At 39.2% G+C, this 20335-nt stretch overlaps 1 protein-coding gene across 2 annotated transcripts in view; it reads right to left on the bottom strand.

Moving 5' to 3' along the window:
• Nucleotides 1–20335, bottom strand: part of RALBP1 (ralA binding protein 1) — a 49193-nt gene that overhangs the window by 5404 nt on the left and 23454 nt on the right. The window contains exons 2-7 of one of the 2 annotated variants that reach the window (XM_058692707.1): nucleotides 16108–16406; nucleotides 13703–14161; nucleotides 9399–9748; nucleotides 7723–7884; nucleotides 6590–6721; nucleotides 1948–2055 (exon numbers count right to left, since the gene is read on the bottom strand). In XM_058692707.1, coding sequence (XP_058548690.1) covers nucleotides 1948–2055; nucleotides 6590–6721; nucleotides 7723–7884; nucleotides 9399–9748; nucleotides 13703–14161; nucleotides 16108–16351 — 1455 coding nt within the window. In that variant the 5' untranslated portion in view covers nucleotides 16352–16406. The remainder of the gene's footprint in view (nucleotides 1–1947; nucleotides 2056–6589; nucleotides 6722–7722; nucleotides 7885–9398; nucleotides 9749–13702; nucleotides 14162–16107; nucleotides 16407–20335) is intronic. The other variant, XM_058692708.1, reaches the window with a different exon arrangement.

Genomic DNA, 20335 nt, shown 5'->3' with positions numbered 1-20335 from the left:
GAACTAGAAAAAGAACAAACTAAACTTAAAATTAGCAAAAGGGAGGAAATAATACAGATCAGAGCAGAAATAAATGAAATAGAGACTAGAAAAACAATACAAAAGATTAATGAAACTAAGAGTTGGGTTTTTTTATTTTTGTAAATGTTTATTTTTGAGAGAGCACACACGTGCACAGTAGCATGCACAGAGGGGCAGAGAGAGAGAGGGAGAGAGAATCCCAAGCAGGCTCTGAGCTTTCAGTGCAAAGCCCAATGTGGGACTTGAACCCACAAAGATCAAGACCTGAACCAAAATCAAGAGTCAGACACTCAAACGACTGAGCCACCCAGGCACTCCAAGAGTTCGTCTTTTGAAAAGACAAAATTGACAAACCTTTAGCTACAATAAAAGGACTCAAAACTATACATGAAAGAGGAAAAACTACAACTGATACCACAGGAATACAAAGCATCATGAGAGGCTACTATCAACATTTATACACCAACAAACTGGATAACCTAGAAGAAATGGGTATGCTCTTAGAAACACAGTACCTACCAAGACTGACCCATGATGGCACAGCAAATCTGAACAGAGTAGTACAAACACTGAATCAGTTCTCAAAAATCACCCAACCAAGCAAAAACCACAACCAGATGGCTTCACAGATAAATTCTACCAAACATTTAAAGAAGTAATGCCAATCCTTTTCAAACTCTTCCAAGAAAACGGAAAAAGGAATGCTCTCAAACTTCCTTTTATAAGGCCAGCACTATGATTACCAGAGCCAGACAAAGACACTACAAGAAAAGAAAATTACAGGTCAATATCCTTGATGAACACAGAAGCAAAGAGATCATACACCATGATCAAGAAGGATTGATCTCGGGGCGCCTGGGTGGCGCAGTCGGTTAAGCGTCCGACTTCAGCCAGGTCACGATCTCACGGTCCGTGAGTTCGAGCCCCGCGTCAGGCTCTGGGCTGACGGCTCGGAGCCTGGAGCCTGTTTCCGATTCTGTGTCTCCCTCTCTGTCTGCCCCTCCCCCGTTCATGCTCTGTCTCTCTCTGTCCCAAAAATAAATAAAAAACGTTGAAAGAAGGATTGATCTCTGGGGCGTAAGGATGGTCCAACATATGCAAGTCAATAAATGTGATATACCACATTCACAGAGCACACTGTTGGTAGGAATGTAAACCGAGCCCAGCCGTTATGAAAAAACAGAACAGAAGAACTACCATACGATCCAGCAATTCCACCTCTGGGCATATACCCAAAGGAAATGAAAAGAAGACTGAAGAGATACCTGCCCTGCCACGTTTACTGCAGCATTATTCACAAGAGTCAAAATATGAAAACAGCTTCATGGTCAATGCATGAATGGATAGATGCGGGGTGTGTATGAACACACACAGACACAGGAATCTTATTCAGCCATGAGAAAGAAGGAAATCTTGCCATTTATGACAATGAACCTGGAGGACACTATGCTAAGTGAAACAAGCCATACAAAAGACAAATACTGTATGATCTCACTTCTATGTGGAATGTTAAAAAAAAAAAAAAAAAAAAAAAAGTAGAACTCCTAGAAGTAGAGAGTAGAACAGTGGTTACCAGAGGCTAAGGGATGGGGAAAATGGCGAGATGTTGGTCAAAAGATACAAAGTTGCAATTACAAAAGGATAAGTAAGTCTAGAGATCTAGTATACAGGCATGAGGACTATAGTTAATAACATTGTATTAATTAGTGGAAATGTACTAAAAGAATAGATTTCAGGTGTTCCCATCACAAAAGAAAAAGGTAACTGTATGAGGAAACAATGTTAATTAGCTTCACCATAGTAATCGCTTCACTGTGTATAGGTGTATCAACCATTACGCTGTATACCTTAATTATGTACAATTTTTATTTTTAAGAAAGGATCTTGCAAAGTAGAGAGCTTACCTGAAGCCAAAGTTTAGCTTACCTGAGCAAGGAGAATATTTATAACTTCTTCATTTTCATTCATTTCTTCTTTGGAAACATCCTCTTTTGAAAGACTGGCAATCTCTTGTGCAATCTTGGTTTCACACTCCTATTGGGTAAGACAAATGAAAAAGAACTGCTCAGCCCCTATGTAACACGTATTCAACAATTCCACACCATCACCAAACTTCCTTCTCACTTCCCAGAATTGTAAAAGTAGCAGTAACAGTCAGGTGACCCACTGGATAGATGAGCATTTGTTAACTGTGCTTCCAAAGTAAGGTGTGCATCTTAGTCTGTGGTCGCACTATGAAAAATGTTTAATTCTGGTTAACGTGCTCACCATTTCTGGAACCCATCCATATAAATGACCGTCTGTGATCTTTTTGTTTGTTTGGATGTTGTCAATTTTAAGTATACAATTCAATTAGTTTGGCAAATGAATACAGTTAAGTAACCAGCACAATAATCACATTACAGAACATTTCCATCACCACACAAAGTACCCTTGGGTTCTTCCACCATCTGCTGGCCTCTGGCAACCACTGACCTGTTTTCCATTGCTATAGTTTTGCCTTTTCTTGAGTGTCATATAAATTGAATCAGTCAGTAAGAATATCTTTTTTTATGTAGCTTCTTTCACTTAGCATTATGCTTTTTTTTTTTTTAAGTTTATTTTGAGAGAGAGGGAGGGGGAAAGAAGGGGAGGGAGGGAAGGAGGGAGACAGAGTGAGAGAGTGAAAGTGAGAGTGAGAGTGAGAGAGAGAGAGAGATAATGAATATCCCAAGCAGGCTTCACCCTGGCAATACAGAGCCCAACAGTGGGCTCCAACCCACAAACCATGAGATCATGACTTGAGCCAAAAAAGCAAGAGTCAGATGCTTAACTGGCTGAGCCACCCAGGTGCCCTCAGCATAAAGCTTTTACTATTCATCTATTTTGTTGTTTGTATTGGTAGTTTGCTGAGTAATATGCCACAACATAAATGTACATCAAGTTGTTTATCCATTCACCAGCTGATGGACATTTGGATCCTTCCTGGTTTTGAACTATTATAACCAGAGCTGTTTATGTACATTTCGTACATATATGCTTCGAGTGGGTACATATGCTTCCTTCTTTTAAATACTTAAAAGTGGTATTGCTTGGTCATATGGTAACCATATGTTTAACTTTATAAGAAACTGCCAAACTGTTTTCCAAAATTACTGTACCATTTTGCATTACCAAGAGCAACAATGAGCATTCCCGTTGCCCCACATTCTTGGCAACACCTGGTATTTTTATTTTTAATCATTCTTGTTGGCGTGTAGTGGTATCTCACTGTGGTTTCAATATGTATTTCCTTTATGATAAACGATGTTGAGCACTGTTTATTTGCATGTGCTTATTTGTCATCTGTACATGATCTTTGGTAAAGTGCCTGTTCAACTTTTTTGCCTTTTATTTATTTATTTATTTTTTAACGTTTTTAATTTATTTTTGGGACAGAGAGAGAGCATGAACGGGGGAGGGGCAGAGAGAGAGGGAGACACAGAATCGGAAACAGGCTCCAGGCTCCGAGCCGTCAGCCCAGAGCCTGACGCGGGGCTCGAACTCACGGACCGCGAGATCGTGACCTGGCCGAAGTCGGACGCTTAACCGACTGCGCCACCCAGGCGCCCCGACTTTTTTGCCTTTTAAAAAAAAAAATGTTTAAGAGCGTGTGCACACACACAAGGGGGAAGGGGGGCAGAGAGGGGAAGACAGAGAATCCTAAGCAGGCTCCTCACTGTGAGCGCAGAGCCCAACGGGAGGGCTCAATTCCATGAACCATGAGATCACGACCTGAGCCAAAATCAAGAGTCAGACGCTTAACTGAGCCACCCAGTCACCCCAGCTTTTTTGCCCTTTTAAAAACTGAATTCTTATTATAACAAATGTACCATACTCTGGTGGGAGAGCAGAGGGTATATGGGAAATCTCTGTATCTTCCTCTCAATTTTGCTATGAACCTAAATCTGCTTAAAAAAAATAAACTCTAAAAAGAAAATTTTGTTGTCTTAAGTTTTTTATATATTTGAGTCCTTTATCAGGTATGTGTTTTCGCAAATATTTTGTCACAGCCTCTGCCTTGTATACTCATTTTCTTCAGTGTCTTTTGAAGAGCATGTTTTATTTTTATTTATTTTTACACTTGATCTTAGCCAAAAGGCCGAGAAGCGATTTATTTTTATTTATTTTTAATGTTTATTTATTTTGAGAGAGAACAGAGAGCATGTGCATGTGTGAACAGGGGAGGGGCAGAGAGAGAGGGAGAGAGAGAATTCCAAGCAGGTTCTGTGCCATCAGCGTAGAGCCCGACGCAGGGCTCGATCTCACGAACTGTGAAATCATGACCTGGGCTGAAACCAAGAGTCAGGTGCTCAACTGACTGAGCCACCCAGGTGCCCCTGAAGAGCAGGTTTTAGAATGCTGATGAGATGTAATCTAACAATTTTTTTTTTTTTTTTTTTTTAACAGTTCATGGGTATTGTGTCCTATTTAAGAAATTACTGCCTGACCTGAGTCAGAGTCAGTAAGATCTTCTATCCTTTCTTCTGGAAGTTCTTTTCAGGTCTTAGATTCACTTTGACTTAGTTTTTGCATATGCTGTGTAGAAAGAGTCAAGGATTTTGTTTTGGTCATTCTTTTTTTGCATACAGATATTCAATTGTTCCAACACCATTTGTTGAAAAGAAAATCCTTCCCCATTGAATTGTCTTATCATCTTTGTGGAAAATTAACTGCCCATATATTGGTGGGTCTATTTCTGGACTTTCTCCTCTATATGCTTGTCTTTATCCAACATCTACTATCTTGGTTACTGTAATTTCAGAGCAAGTCTTAATATCAGGTAGTACAAGTCCTCCAATGTTGTTCTTTTTCTACAATTGTTTACATCATTTGTATTTTCACATAAATTTTAGAAGAGCTTATTAATTTCTACAAGCCCACCTGTTTAGATTTTGATTGGGATTAAATCCACAGATAAATTTGAGAAAACCTAACATTTTAACAATATTAAGATATATCACTCCACCTATTTCGGTCTTTGTTCTTCTTTTTAGGTCCAATATCTGATTGCTCATTGCTAATATACAGAAATACAGCAGACTTCTGTGTATCTAGTCTTGTATCCCACAATTGTGCTAAATTCACTTATCAGTTTTTTTATAGATTTTGTATGTAGACAGTCATGTTGTCTACATATGAAGGATTTTTGGGGCGCCTGGGTGGCTCAGCTGGTTAAACGTCGGACTTCAGCTCAGGTCATGATCTCACGGTTTGTGAGTTCAAGCCCCACATCGGGCTCTTGGCTATCACAGAGGCTGCTTTGGATCCTATCTTCTCTCTCTCTGCCCCTGCTTGTTCTCTGTCAAATAAACTTTAAAAAATAAATAATTTATTTCTCAAGGTTGAAATCAACTTGACAAAACCTTTTGAGAATTTTATAAATGAACGAGCAGCTATAAAGAGTTAGCATAAAGAAAATTGGTAGAGTAAAAGTAATCCATCCTTTCTAAAGTGCCTCTGGTTTGCTCTGTCACAATTCTTTTAACCAAGAGAAAGGAGAAGCAAGAGTAATGAAAACCAAACATACGTTATCCCTGTCACAGGTCAGAGACCCTTCACTTCAAGTCTGAGAGGCAATGCCACGTGGGTAACAATTACAACCATGAGGGCTAATCGGTCAGTCACTGGTTCCAGACTGAAGCATGAAGAGAACAACGACAACAGGCATAGGGAAAAAAAAAAAAAGACAGATAATCTGGTAAGCAGGAGAAAAGAAGGAAGAAAAACACACAAAGGGCTTTTGCCAGTCTGCCAGTCCTAGAAGGCATGTGCAAACATCTCATGTTTCCTCTCTGACAAAGCTAAGTTCCACATAAATGCAAATCTCTAATCTCAGAGCAACATAAATACATGAGCTGTCTTTGTCTGTTAGCACAACCACAATGGTGACCCACCACTGATCATGCTCTAGCAGTCTGATGGATGCTGACTAACGTTCCCTGGAAGTACTGTGGGGCCCGCCATTGAATCTGAACACAGGCTGTAAGAGGGTCCAGAGATCTGAGATCTCAGCCTTTTGGCTAGGCAACCCACGGCCCCAGAACCAAGCAACATACACGAGAGGCAACCCACGGCCCCAGAACCAAGAAACATACATGAGAGGAGATGAAAAGTCTGATTCGTGTGCCCCAAACTTAGCAGGAGTCACAGGCTACTCTTCCTTTTATGAGGTGAATAAAACTGCCTCCTCATGTTTCCCAAGAGCTGACTCAAAGGCTTCAAATTCCCCAGCAGTCTCTGAAATGTATCACTATCCAATTGCTTCTGTTTACAAGTACAACCAAGCAGGAAATGACAAAACAGCTTTTAGTAAAATCATCTGTTTGACTTAAAAAAAACAAAAACCAAAAAACCAACTTCCTAAATAATCATTTCCCTGATACCAAAATGAAGGATCAATAATCCAGAACTGGGAACACTCAGGGAACTTTACTTCAGGAGACATGTACATATTGTGTTTTAAGAGAAACTTAACTTTAAAAATTCCAGCGCATTCTGTTTATATTCTATTATCGACATGACGTACCAAAATGCCAAATTTACTCACTTGTCTCTTAGCTTCTCTCAGTTTCCTTTTGAGGGCTGTCAAAATTCTTTGTACTTCCCATAATCTTTCTTCTTTAGATAAATCCTTTATCCCAGCCTGCAAATCTCGATGTAAACAATTTAAAAGAAACTCCTAGAAAACAATATACCACACACTGAGTGGTATCCCATGTCTCATCATTGTAAAATAAAACCATATGAAATTTCTAAAGATGTACAACCATTTTTCAATTATTAGTAAGGGAATGATATAATGGCGTGAACTATTTTTTTCGAGGCTATCACTGAAAATCCTTTTTTGCCTGGGCATTAGGTTCTCATCATTAATTTACATTGGTTCAGTAACAGTTCATTCACATCCCTTTCCCACAACACATCAACAACTAATGATGGGAGCTCAGAGCAGATAAAAGGAAAGAAAACCAAGCAAAAATTTGATAATATGTATGCAAATAAAAAGTATAACAATAATCAAATATAGGTAGATTTCTTGGCCCTGAATTTCGTAATCAGTTTTGCTAAACACACACACATCAAATGAACGGTATTTTCTGTCAAAACAGAATGGTGGAAAAGCACTGGATTTGGGGTCAAATTCTGGTTCTACAGTTTACTAAAGCCACGTGACACAGTGAGTTAATTTCCACAAGTTTATTTCTATCTGGAAAACATGGCTGATAACAGCAACCCTGTCCAGATAAGTTAACACTTTTGGACTCCTTACAACATGTCTGGCACCATTATCTCATTTATGGTAGTAATCTTCATGCCAAACCACAAGATGACCCATTTTAAAACGGGATCATCAAGGTTAACAGAGGTTAAGCAGTATGCCTAAAAATCAGTTAACTTTAACCACAGCAAGAATTTAAAGCCAGGTCTTTTGGGTTTCAAAATCTGTATTCTTTCTACCACAATATTCTGACTTCACCGGCATGAAATAGGGCCAGGCAGAGATTTCTGCCCTCAGAGTGCCACGAACAACATGCCCAACAATTTCCAGACCCACAGAAAGTGCTCAGTGAACAAGAGCTCCTCCTCCGAACCATCCCTGTTGATCATCATAATCATCCAAAAGGGTCAGAGCAAAGGTAGGCTCTTTAGGGTTGAAGGTGGGGCTGAGCACACACACACCTGTCTTCTGATCTCCTCCTTGATGTTCTCCTGGGTCTCTGGCAGTGTAGGCATAGTGGCCATGTTAGACCATCGAAGAGGTTTGGTCACTTGCTTTAGTATCACATTTCCAAAGAGCTCTTGCACATGTGTGAAAAACACATATAGGACACGATTGCTAATCTAAGAAAAAATAAATAAAAAGATTTGCAAAAAAAAAAAAAAAAAAAAAAAAAACCAACCAAAAAAACCCCAAAAACCTATTCAAATTATCATTTTATTTCATTTAATTTGTGTCTGCTGCATAGTACATCCTTTAATCGTAGACATGGGAGTGACTTTTTTCCAAGGCAGTGACTGGACATGCTCTGCTAAATTACTGACCAACTTAAGAGAATGGAAAGACAGCATATATTTAAGCATGTATTCAAGCACCATAAGGAATTTGAAAAAATAAATAAACAAAAGGACAGGAAAAAGGATGCAGAACTCAATGATCATCAATTTTCTCTTTTTTTTTTTTTTTTTTAGCAATACTGATCTTAAAAATCTTATGTTCTTTACTCTCGAGTTATTCTGAGACCTTCAACACATACCAGTGTATGTAGCGAGGGACAGGGCAAGGAAGAGTACCGGGAGTTGTCAAGCTGGGCTTGACATGAGAGCCATTACTCTGGAAATCAATGCTTTGCAGGCACATATGCACAACCAGTGTTTAAATATCACGTTCATATGCTAGGAGATCAGGACATCAATTACTTTCTACCTAAAACTTAACAACACACTTGAACCTTCTATGAAACTATCATCCCTACTATAGTAATATTAAGTAACAATATAATATTTACCAAATTCTGAAATTCTGACTAGTCTGAACGATGAAACTGAAATTTGAGAAACATTTTGCTTCCAAAATACAGTCAATGAGCGATGAAAGAATCTTGAATACAAGAAAATACACCCTTACAACAACAGTGCATTGTAACAATGGCTGATAATAACCTAGTATACTGGTCAAAAAGAGAGCTTAAAATAATACAAACATCATCACTTCATTTTTTTTGCCTTTTGTGTCTGGCCTGAATAAAATATGGAGCATACCGTATAACTCTAATTAAATGACAATAAACGCTCTGTGCCATCACCCAGTCAACAGCAATAAACAAAGGCCAAGTATTTATGCTGTAAAGAGACACCAATTAACATACTACCAATTCCCTGAAATGCCTCCTCAGATTAAAATTCTATAAAATCCTTCTCTAGGATCTATCTTTATGAATGAAATCATCAGGATAAATCCCTGACCAAACAAATGAGGTCAGGTCCCTCTGTGCTGGAGTCTGATATAGGGTGTAATATAATTAAGCAATGAAGCTTAATGAAGCTATTTGAAGAAATAAATGAAATCTCCCAAAGTCTACAGATGAACTTTGTAACTGTGGGTACCACGGGCTCCTCCTCTACTCATGAGGGATCACTGTCATCAGGAACTGGTTTGGAGAACCACACCAAAGACCGTACAACACTCAAATTGCACAGCTACATACTAGTCATGACACCGTCCGTGTTCCGAGAGAACAAGACCAATACTCTAGTATCTACTTTTGCTGGTTAACTGCTTGGTGTGCGATTTAGCAATAGAAAATGACTCCCCAGGGTCAGCATCAGAGGGCACGTGTGCAGGGAAGGCCATGTACCTGAACAGTTGGGCTGAGCACTATAGAAATGTTCTGTATATTCATTTTTGTTTCCAGTTCCTTCGCGATAACATGGTCCATGTGCACGACCAGCCAAGAAATCAGAAGATGGTTACATTCTGGCAGCTCTTTGAGCAAGCGCTGGAATTCCTGCACCTTCTCGCTCTCTGTGCTCCGCCCACAAGCCTCTTCAAAGCGAGGCATCAGCTCTTTGGTAAGCAGATTCTCGGGAAGGTCTCGCAAATACTGCTTCAACAAACTGGCCACGGTGTTAGGCTCGTATTCTTCCAAATTTGGAGACTCCTCTCTGTCATAGGCTGCTTTCAGCTCGTCCACCTTTGATTTAATTCCTAAAAACATCCAAATTCCGAAGGGAAAGAGGGTATCAAGAAAATAATCAAACACACAACTTTTTTCACCATGACACCCACTGCTGTGGGAAGAGATCTGAGGAGAGCCAAACCTCTAGTTATGAAGCAATGACCTGCTCGAGGTTCGTACAATTCCTCCGTAAGGACGATAACATAAAAGACTACACTGTGAGGGTGAATTCAACCAAAAGCTAAATGATACCAGGAAAACTCAATATTCAGAACAAAAGTCAGAGCAATCAGGGAATGTTTTAAGTTTTAAAACATGCCAAGTGATTCAAGGGACATTTTTTTTTATTTTATATAAAGCTAGGTAGGTAAAAATTCAGGCAAAAATTCAACTACAATCCAAGCATAAGTCTTGCTCCCCAAAAAAGGGCCAATGGCCTTTTCTAACAAGTCACAAGACTGACAACATACAGCACAACTCGGTATTTATAAGCATGTTCCAACAAGTTGTAGGTCATTACTTTTGATAAGCAAACGTTGTATCATAAATACAAAAGGTGGCTTTGCTATCTAAACACACTCTGTAAAAAAAACAGTGTCCATTAAATGATCCCCATCTAATTTCTATTTTTAAATTTGAATTTTTGTATATTTTCTTAATCTGGAACACAGCTGGAACCACCACAAAAAAAAGCGAAACTTGGGTTTCTCAAATCCAGTTGTTTTGTTTTTCTTACTGCACAGAAACACTGACACACAAAATGGCTGTTTTTCAAACATTTTATAAGTTTTGAAGCCCTCGGTCCAATCTGAATTTAAGTGATATGGATTCAGTGCCAGCAAATGCTCATAAAAGCACAAGGAAGCTTTCTGTTGTGTTTAACACTTGAAATTCTAGGCCAATTACCTGAAACAAGATTAAGGCTGAGAGACTGTAATGGTCCAGGTGCAAATGCTTAAGTGTCATCTAACCTGAAGAGCATTTTATAATCAATAGTGCTTATTACATCTGGGCTTCTTATCTTATGTGAAAACCTTCCAAAGGCATTACAAAAAATGTGTCACTTATCCAGTGCTGACAAAATAAAATCAATAACTCTAAATATGAAAGTAACAAAATAAAGCTTATTTCTGTATAATCTTCATTTTGACATAAAAGTTAGAAAATAATCCCCATTTTCTTACTTTTATGACATGACTAAAACATGGTGAGTGATAACTTTAATTGAATCTCTTAGCAAAGACCTCTTCTCTCTCTCACATGTATTTATATGCATCTAATTTTTCTCTCCAATAGTGCCTACCCAGAAAACTGCACAAGTAAACAATTAGAATGTCTTTGGTTTGTTGTTACTCTGAAGTTATCAAAATTGTTTTCTTTTTAAAGACTGGATGCTTAAAAAAACATCTCAGGTAGAGAGAGAGCGTACACAAAATGATATGTATGTTTTAAAACTGGAACTTATAGGGGCACATGGGTGGCTCAGTCGGTTAAGTGTCCAACTTTTGTTTTATGCTCAGGTCATAACCTCATGGCTCGACAGTTCGAGCCCTGCATCAGGCTCCGCAGTGACAATTAGAGCCTGCTTGGGATTCTCTCTCTCTGCCCCTTCCCCACTCACACACATGTGCGTGCACATGCACATGCACACTCTCTCTCAAAATAGATAAACTTAAAAAAACAAAATAAAAAATAAAACTAGCACTTATAATAGGAATAAGAACCAAAAACTCTCCAGCAGAAAACAGTCTTATGAGCATTCAAAGAAAGAAAAAAAAGTCACAGCCATTAACTCTAATCCACGGTATCCTGAATATAGCACACTGTCAGAGCTTAAAAAATGATAAAAAATTGATCAAAGCAGGAGCTCAGCCTCCAGGAATCAATGATCAGGGGAACAGCTCCCTTTGAGTGCTCTGACACACAAACAGAGTTCTGCAACTCCAACTCCAAAAGAATGCAAACATCAAAAATAGGTCAAAGACAAAAGAATCCTTTGAACAAAGCTGTAGAAACTCTTCAGAGAAACTTTCACCTAAAACAAAATTCCTTCCTATCAGACTCAAGTGAGAGAAGCAGCTATGTTGGTATTATTTAAATCTTTAAAAATCGATTCATCATTAATTTTAAAAGTCAAATTTTCAAGTTCATTTTTTTTTTTTTTAATTTTTTTTTCAACGTTTTTTATTTATTTTTGGGACAGAGAGAGACAGAGCATGAACGGGGGAGGGGCAGAGAGAGAGGGAGACACAGAATCGGAAACAGGCTCCAGGCTCCGAGCCATCAGCCCAGAGCCTGACGCGGGGCTCGAACTCACGGACCGCGAGATCGTGACCTGGCTGAAGTCGGACGCTTAACCGACTGCGCCACCCAGGCGCCCCTTTCAAGTTCATTTAAATGTGTTTATTTTCATGTTACTAAAGAATTATAAATTCAAATGCAATGCCCTATCTGTGGATTATATTTTCTATAAAATGGTAGCATGTTAGCCAAAATATTCTTAACGATGATACGCTAAGGGGTACTATGTTAAGGGTTCCTAAATTATCAGAGATGCCTGTCCTTTCCCCAAAAGCCAAATATATCAAATCTGCCCTCTAAAAATTGATTGTGTGAACCAAATCAATGGAAAAACTAAGTGTAATGTCTCTATATTCTAAATGTGTATGATCTGACTCACCATGAAAATGTGTGACCAACAACAAGTTTTATAAAATAGATCTCCAGAGGCAGCTGGGTGGCTCAATCAGTTATGTGTCCAACTCTTGATCTCGGCTCTGGTCATGATCCCACGGTCGTGAGATGGAACCCCCACATCGGGCTCTGCATTGACAGTGCAAAGCCTGCTTGGGATTCCCTCTCTAACTCTCTGTGCCCTTCCCCCACTTACATGCACACTGTCTTTCTCTCTCGAAATAAATGTGTTAAAAAAATAATAATAATAGGGGCTCAGTCAGTTAAGCGTCCAACTTTGGCTCAGGTCACGACCTCGCAGTTCGTGGGTTTGAGCCCCGCGTCAGGCTCTGTGCTGACAGCTCAGAGCCTGGAGCCTGCTTCAGATTCTGTGTCTCGCTCTCTCTCTGCCCCTCCCCTGCTCATGCTCTGTCTCTCTCTGTCTCAAGAATAAATAAAACATTAGAAAAATAATAATAATTAAAAAAATAATAATAAATAAATAGATTTCCAGTATCAAGAACTAAATCATGGGAAAGTAATGATTTAGAACACCGATGTTGCCACAGGTCAGGACTTCCATCCTGTACAGTACAAAAGAAAGAAATAAAATCTTTTTTCTTTAAGTAGCATACATTTAGCTGGATTTTAGACATCCAATATGAATTACATTCTTGCCAAATAAGAAATCTGAACTTTCACATGTATGGAAAACAAACAGAAAATCAATTTCACTAATATATGTAATAGCTGCACATGGCTGACAAAAACATTGACATTTGGGGCCTAAACACTTAGCAAGTAACATTTCACGTTCTTTCAGCCGAACTCAGGAAATACATTCTATGATTAGGTCAATAAAAGTGTCTCCTGGCCAAGAAGTGTCCCTTAACCAAGATAGCTTTCCTTGTCCTACTGATCTCCCTCACAACACTGAGCCCTGCTCAGAGGGAAGGAGGTGAGAAGAATAAAGCATAGTCTGAGGGCACCCAAGTGAAGGGACATGACTCATATACTTTGTTTAGACTCATCCGGGCTCCTGAAAACTGTGAACAACTCGTGTATCAAGGCTCCTGATAGAAGAGAATATCACAAAAAAAGCAAACTGCTAAAACACACACACACACACACACACACACACACACACACACAGTGTGGGGGATTTCTGTGCAACTGGAAGGACTGAGGAAATGAGTAAGACTTATTAGGAACCATGCCACAATTTTCCTCACAAGTTCTTCTTTTCCCTTCCTTTGAAAAATGGAAGTGAATTTTTAAAAACCCCTAAGAGAAGCGCGTGTGCCCAATACCTGAAACTCTGTAGATGCCTTCACACTTCATGCCATACTTCTCTACATAATCTACACATTCACGGAAAACCGCCGGCAGCCGGATGCCGTCGTACATCATGGTCCTCTCTACTGCATCGGCCAAAGGAACTCCAAAAATGGGTTTGAGATTCGGAACGTCAACCTGAGGCACCTCTGGTTCCTGAATTGGCTTCTTCTTTTTCTTCTTTTCCTTCCACTGTTTAACAACATCAGCTGCTGTCAAGTCTTTTGACTTCTTCTCTTTATGTTTCTCTTCTTTGTGCTTTTCTTCTTTATGTTTTTCCTCTTTGGGTTTCTCTTTTATTTTAAAATCCTTCTCTTTCTTTTTAGAAAAGCTGGGCTTCTTGAAAACATGGATTCCCTTGGACCTCTTCATTTTGGAAGGACTTTCAGCCTCATCTCCAGAGCTATCTTCCTGAAAGGCAGCATAGCCTTCAGCTGCCAAAGAAATGCAGGGAATATAAGTCATACACCTGTTTCATGTCAAACCGTCCATGAACTTTTGGAAAACAGGACCAAAAACAGTGCCACCTGGGACTGGCTACCTTGCTTTTCACTTCATGGCCAATCCCTCCTGGGTGCTGCCAGTCATGAAAGGGGTTTCTTCTCAGCTAACATGAGATGCTGCACTGACATCTCCTGACCACAAGAGGGCGAATGCGGCGTGCCAGGCACCTTTGTAACCGGGTTCATGTGTGTGCCCGTGGAATTTTGGCAAACCAAACCAAATATTGTAAACACACAACAAAGGATCTGCAGAGAGGGCTAATGCAAGGAGTCCTTCTATAATATATGATGAAAAATCATCATCTGAATAATGGCCTCTTATTTAGATTTTTTTTTCATATATCTGGTCCCTGTTGTTGAAGCAATGTGACACCACGACACAAATGGCCCTGCCGTTCAGATGCTCCGGCCGTTCCCCTGTCACACTTTGCCCTCCTGTCACTAGCTGTGAAGTTCTTTCTGGAGACCAGCAGAGGCTGAAGTCTCAACTGGGTAGAGGGCAGAACCAGGAAAGTTCCCTAATCTCTGGATGGTGGCCGAATGCATCAGCCCACTTCTCTGCATCTTGAGCCCTGGTTTTCACACACTGACACTTGTTTTATATCCTATCAGTTATCCTACTTTGGTTTGGTTGTTATTTTAAAATATGATTTTCCTGTTCTTTTCTTTAGCCAGCTACCTTAATAAGCCATTTCATAACGAAGATTAAATTTAAAAATTTCACAAATTACCCTCTACTTAAAATACCACAAACACCACAGCAACCAGAAGAGCAGAAATCTTAAGGGCGAGAATACCACGATACAGAGCAGCTGCAGCTCTCAGACGCTGCTGGTGTGAGTGCAATCTGGTACGACCACTCTGAAAAATCGTTTTGCAGGATCTACTAATGCTAAAATAAGCATGGCCTTTTAAGAGAGCAATCCCACAACAGAAATGTATAACCACGTACAACGACATTCACAGAAGCACTATTCACAAGTCAAAAACTGAAAACAACCCAAATGACCAATAACAGAATAGATACATTCTAGCATATTAATGCAATGAAACAAAATCCAGTAATAAAAACGACAAATTACTGCCACGTGGAATAACACGGATGAATCTAACAAATACAACTTTGGGCAAAAGAAACTAGACACGAAAGGAAATATGCTTTCATTTACATAAATTCAAAATCAGGCAGTTTCAAGCTATACTGAAAGAAGCTTACCTTTGGGAAGTGTGGGGGATTCCCTCTGCAGGGGTAATGGGAGGGAATTTCTAAGCGTGCTGATAATGCTCTATTTCCAGATGCTTGTAATTACAAGGACGCATGTCCATTTTGTGACAGCTCATTCAAGTGGCACACAATTTGTGCATTCTATCTCAATGCTATGCTTCAAAAACAAATTGACTTAAGTATAACATGAAACTCAAAATAAATCACCTCATTTGCTTTTAGCATACGAAAGAGCTATGCTTAAACAATTTGGCTTTCCTACAGAATAGGACCTATAGAGAGAATGCATTGTGGCATCTGCTTAAGACAAACAAATAACTACCTTTTTCACAGTTCCAGTAAAGTTGTACCCCAACTGGCCTACACAACCCAGCCAAGAAAGTAATATTCTGTAAGGGTAAAATTTCAATATCTACTTTTTATACATTATTTAAAATGACCCATTTACGAAACCTTTACCACTTCTGGAAATTCAGTAATTTTGTTCGCAAGACTAAGACCCTAAGATACAACTCTAGTATACAAAAATTGAGACCCAGAAAAGTAAAGAACAGAAAATGCCAAACAAGAACCTTTGCAGACAGCAGGCACAGTGATTAGAGTAAAAGTTTACCCAAAATATACCAAAAGCGTAGAGAAAAATGGCACTTACTCCTTTTTTCTTTTTTCTTAAACTTTCCTTTTTTCTTCCCATGGTCTTTCTCATCATCAGACACTATGTCAGGAGGCTCATGAAGGCTGTCATGGGGAGGCGAGGGCTCGCCAGTGCGGTACAATCCGGGAAACTTGGTAGGGCTGATCTCCTCAGAGCTGGGGGTTCGGGTAAGACCACTGCCATGCTCCACCCTGCGGTGCTCACTAGGGCTGCTGGTGGGGGGCAGGAAGCACTCAGTCATTCTGCCTCCCTGATGAGACAGTGAGGAGGGTTTCTCTGTTACCTATCCATTACACCTGCACAGAGGGAGAAAAGATCATCAACACCAACCAGAACACAAAAGCACCGCACAAAACACGGCGATTAACCTTGCATTTACAAATCAAAAATATTTTTCTTTACAACCCTTTTGAAAATACTCATTCATTTTAACATCTCAAGTTACATTCCATTCATCACACATTTCAGTTCTCAAAGAGGCAGAAAGCACTGGCACCTTTAAGTATTAGAAAAATGAACCAAATGAAAATGGGAGTTCTCAAAGTCGAATACAGAGTTCCTCTTAAAAAGAAGGGGTTTCATTTTGACTGTTTTATCCAACATGCAATCTATTTTTCTTTAAGTCATGAAAAAACAACCATGAATAATAAATTACACAGACAGCTTAATACAACTACACATGAATAGTTCAGAATCAGAATTAAAATTTACAATATTTATAGCGATGTATTTGATGATTCACACAATTATAGTTCATTATAGTTCTACAGTGCATGATATTAGGTAGTTCATGTGTTGATAACAACTTATTTTGTATTGCAGTTATGTTAAAAGAAACAAGGGAACCCTTATTTGTTCAATCCGAAAAGACACTAAATAGATTCACTAGAATGGACACTATACAGGACAAATGCAATAAGAGTTCAAGATTTGGTCACTTTTTCTTCCTCTTTAGACAGAGGTAACACAGTCTATGTACATTATTCAAAAGTTACTTGGATTATTAGTTCTTATTCCACTTTAATATCTTTATGATACTCCTTTGGAAAACTATTAGAATCACTTGTTTCTCTTTGCATTCACTTTTAAGGTTATTTTGCAATTTAATAAATCCAAGAGCCCTAAATGACAAGACTAATAAATCTGACCATGAACACACTCAAAAGAAAATGTAAAAAAAAAAAAAAATTCTGCAGGGCGCCTGGGTGACTCAGTTGGTTAAGCATCCGACTCTTGGTTTCAGTTCAGGTCATGATCTCACGGTTTGTGGGTTCAAGGCCTTCATTGGACTCAGTGCTGACAGCGTGTGATTCTCTCTCTCCCTCTTTTTCTGTCCCTCCCCTGCAAGCTCTCTCTCAAAATAAATAAACTGTAAAAAAAATAAAAATAAAAAAAAAATTTTGCAATAGCTAAGTTCTTTAAAGAGCTAAGAGCTCTTACAAATCAGTAAAAATATGAACAAATCAAGACACCTACACAAAGGACATGATATAATTCACAGAAAAATGACTAATATCCATGCAAAAATAATGTTCAGATACAGTTCTAATTTTTAAAGTATAAACTAAAACTATAAGTTACTTTTCTAATATCAGACTGGCAAAGAACAAAAAAGTGTATAATACCCAATGTTGATAAAGATATAAGCAAAGAAGGACTCGTGAGACTCTCTACTAATGACAGAAGTATAAATTAGCACAATCTTTTCTGAAAAGCAATTTGGCAATATCAAAATATAAAATGTACTCTCTGATCCAGGCATTCCTCTTTCAGGAATTTATCCTTCACATACATTTTTGTAAGAAATCAAAGATGTGCACATGAAAATATTCATTTTAGCACTGTAAAAGCAAAAACACGATCATCTACGTAGGCTATCAATAGATCAATTCAATTATGATTTATCCACATAATGGAATATAAATTAACACACAGTTTCTGAAAGCATGTAAGAAATAGTTAACTATTGGGGCGCCTGCGTGACTCAGTCGGTTAAGCATCCAACTTTGGTTCAGGTCATCTCACGGTTCGTGGGTTTGAGCCCCGTGTTGGGCTCTGTGCTGACAGCTCAGAGCCTAGAGTGTGCTTCAGATTCTGTGTCTCTGTCTCTCTCTGCCCCTCCCCTGCTCACACTCTGTCTCTCTCTCTCCCTCTCTCTCAAAATAAATAAACATTAAGAAAAGAAAAAGTTAACAATTATTAACTCTTGGAAGTGGTAAAATGGGAGAAAGATTTTTATTCCTTCTATGTAGTTTGAAACTTACCATGTGCTTTTATTACTATTATTGTAAAAAATTGAAAAAATGAACAAAGCATGTTTTTAATTTCATAAAAATCATGCAGCATTTAAAATCAAGCTTTTAGTACTATTTAATAATGTGGGGAAAAACAACTTTATTTACAGCACAATATCAATATTTAAGTACATAAACATTTATGCAAAACAAATCATAAGAACGAGAATGTTAACAATTTTCTCTGAGTTGAAAGATCATAAGTGACGTAAGTTTTCTTCCTACCCTTCTACATTTCATAAATTTTGTACCCATTATGCATTATTGCATAAAAAGAGGAGAGAGTTCCATTAGAGGATCTGTAAGCATCACTCTAATTCTTCTGTTTTTCTTTTGGCTATTGTTTTTTAAAAGTACATTCTATTCTCTCTTCAATCGAAGGCATCATAAGTTTTGACACTCACAGGATTTAGGTGGAGCTGGGGCCCAACAGCATAACAGTTACACATTACAGGTGAGCAAACTGAGCTCCAAAGACGGAGGAGCCAGAAGACAGCCCCCGAGAACACAGCCGTACAGCACAGAAATAAAACCCCTTACAGGCATCCATCCCACCCACACTCCACCACTCGGTCTCGTGCTCCCCTGGCTTTGCCAAGGCTGTCTTCACTCCCGGGAGTCCAGCCCTCCTTCCAGCACTTTTGCATGGCCAACTGCTACCCCTCCTTCGACATGGCGCCTGAAAATGGGCATGAGGAATCTTTTTGAAGTGACAGAAACAGCCTAGATTTGGATTGTGGTGATGGTTACACACACTGGTTAATTTGCTAAAAAATCACTGAATTATACACTTAGAGTAGATGGATCTGATGTATATGTAAATCACACCTAAATAAAGCTGTTTAAAAAAAAAAAAAGGTCAATTACCAGCAACTCTTTCTCCAGGAATCCTTCCTCATCACTCCTTTTCTGTGCCCCCCAAATCTCTGGAACACACCTCCAACACCTCCAGCACTGCATGCACCGTCCTGTGTTTTCACTGCCTGCACACCCACTTGTCCTGTCCAGCAAATGTGTGAGCTCCAGCATTTAACACAACACAGAGCATTATGGGAAGTACTCAAACATTTACTTAATGAACTACTTAGTTTTTTCCATGTTCTCAACATATTATGTCTGCTGATGAGACGAAGACTAGAAGGAATGAACCTGACCTTTAGCCGTACATTTTAGTTAAGGAAACAAAGCAATGGAGCCTGAATTTTATTTGAGCTCCTGTGGTTTCAGCCATGTTCATATACATTAACTAACCTTAGTACATAGTGTTAGAAAAGAAGTACTTTTTCGTGTTCACAAACAGGGGAACCAAGGCTCAGAGGGCCGCAGTAACTTACATTAGTCACACAGCAAGGAAGAAGTAAAACTGGGATCTTCTTTCCACTACGCTGCCCTTTGCATGTAACACCCAGAAGAGAGGACATCCATGCCAGAACAGCACAGTTAAAGGCACAAGCAGGAAACACGGGGCTTATTTGCAGGATGGCTGCAAGCCTGGTCTGACGGGAGCAGTTCCTGGGAAGGAGGATAGGGAAGGTTCGGAAGGACAAGATGGACTCTGAACTGAAAACCAACCAAATGCCAAGCTGAGAACTTCAGCCTTGATGTGGGAGCTGACTCATCACCAATTCCAAAGCCAGTAGTGACAAAACTGACACTGAAAGGAGTCAGAGCAGGAACGTGCACAATCAAATGCCACACAGGCATGTGGTCATTCTCTCCCGTGTTCCTGCGGCGTTTTGTAACTTACGTCTATGCGCACACTCACACACATTTTCCCAGCTCCTTACTATCATTACTTAGTTTCCATACTAGACTGATGAAGAAGACACGTTTGTTCATAAAGTGCTTAATAGATTATCTTGCAAAAACTACTTTAGAGAAATATTTGTTGACTTGCTTCCCTATAGTTGGGAATGAGTGAAAGGAAGGGC

This window comes from Neofelis nebulosa, chromosome 11 (assembly GCF_028018385.1).
Source record: "Neofelis nebulosa isolate mNeoNeb1 chromosome 11, mNeoNeb1.pri, whole genome shotgun sequence".
Taxonomy (NCBI): domain Eukaryota; kingdom Metazoa; phylum Chordata; class Mammalia; order Carnivora; family Felidae; genus Neofelis; species Neofelis nebulosa.
Note: the sequence above shows the minus strand (reverse complement) of the source record. Positions and strands in the feature narration are given on the sequence as shown.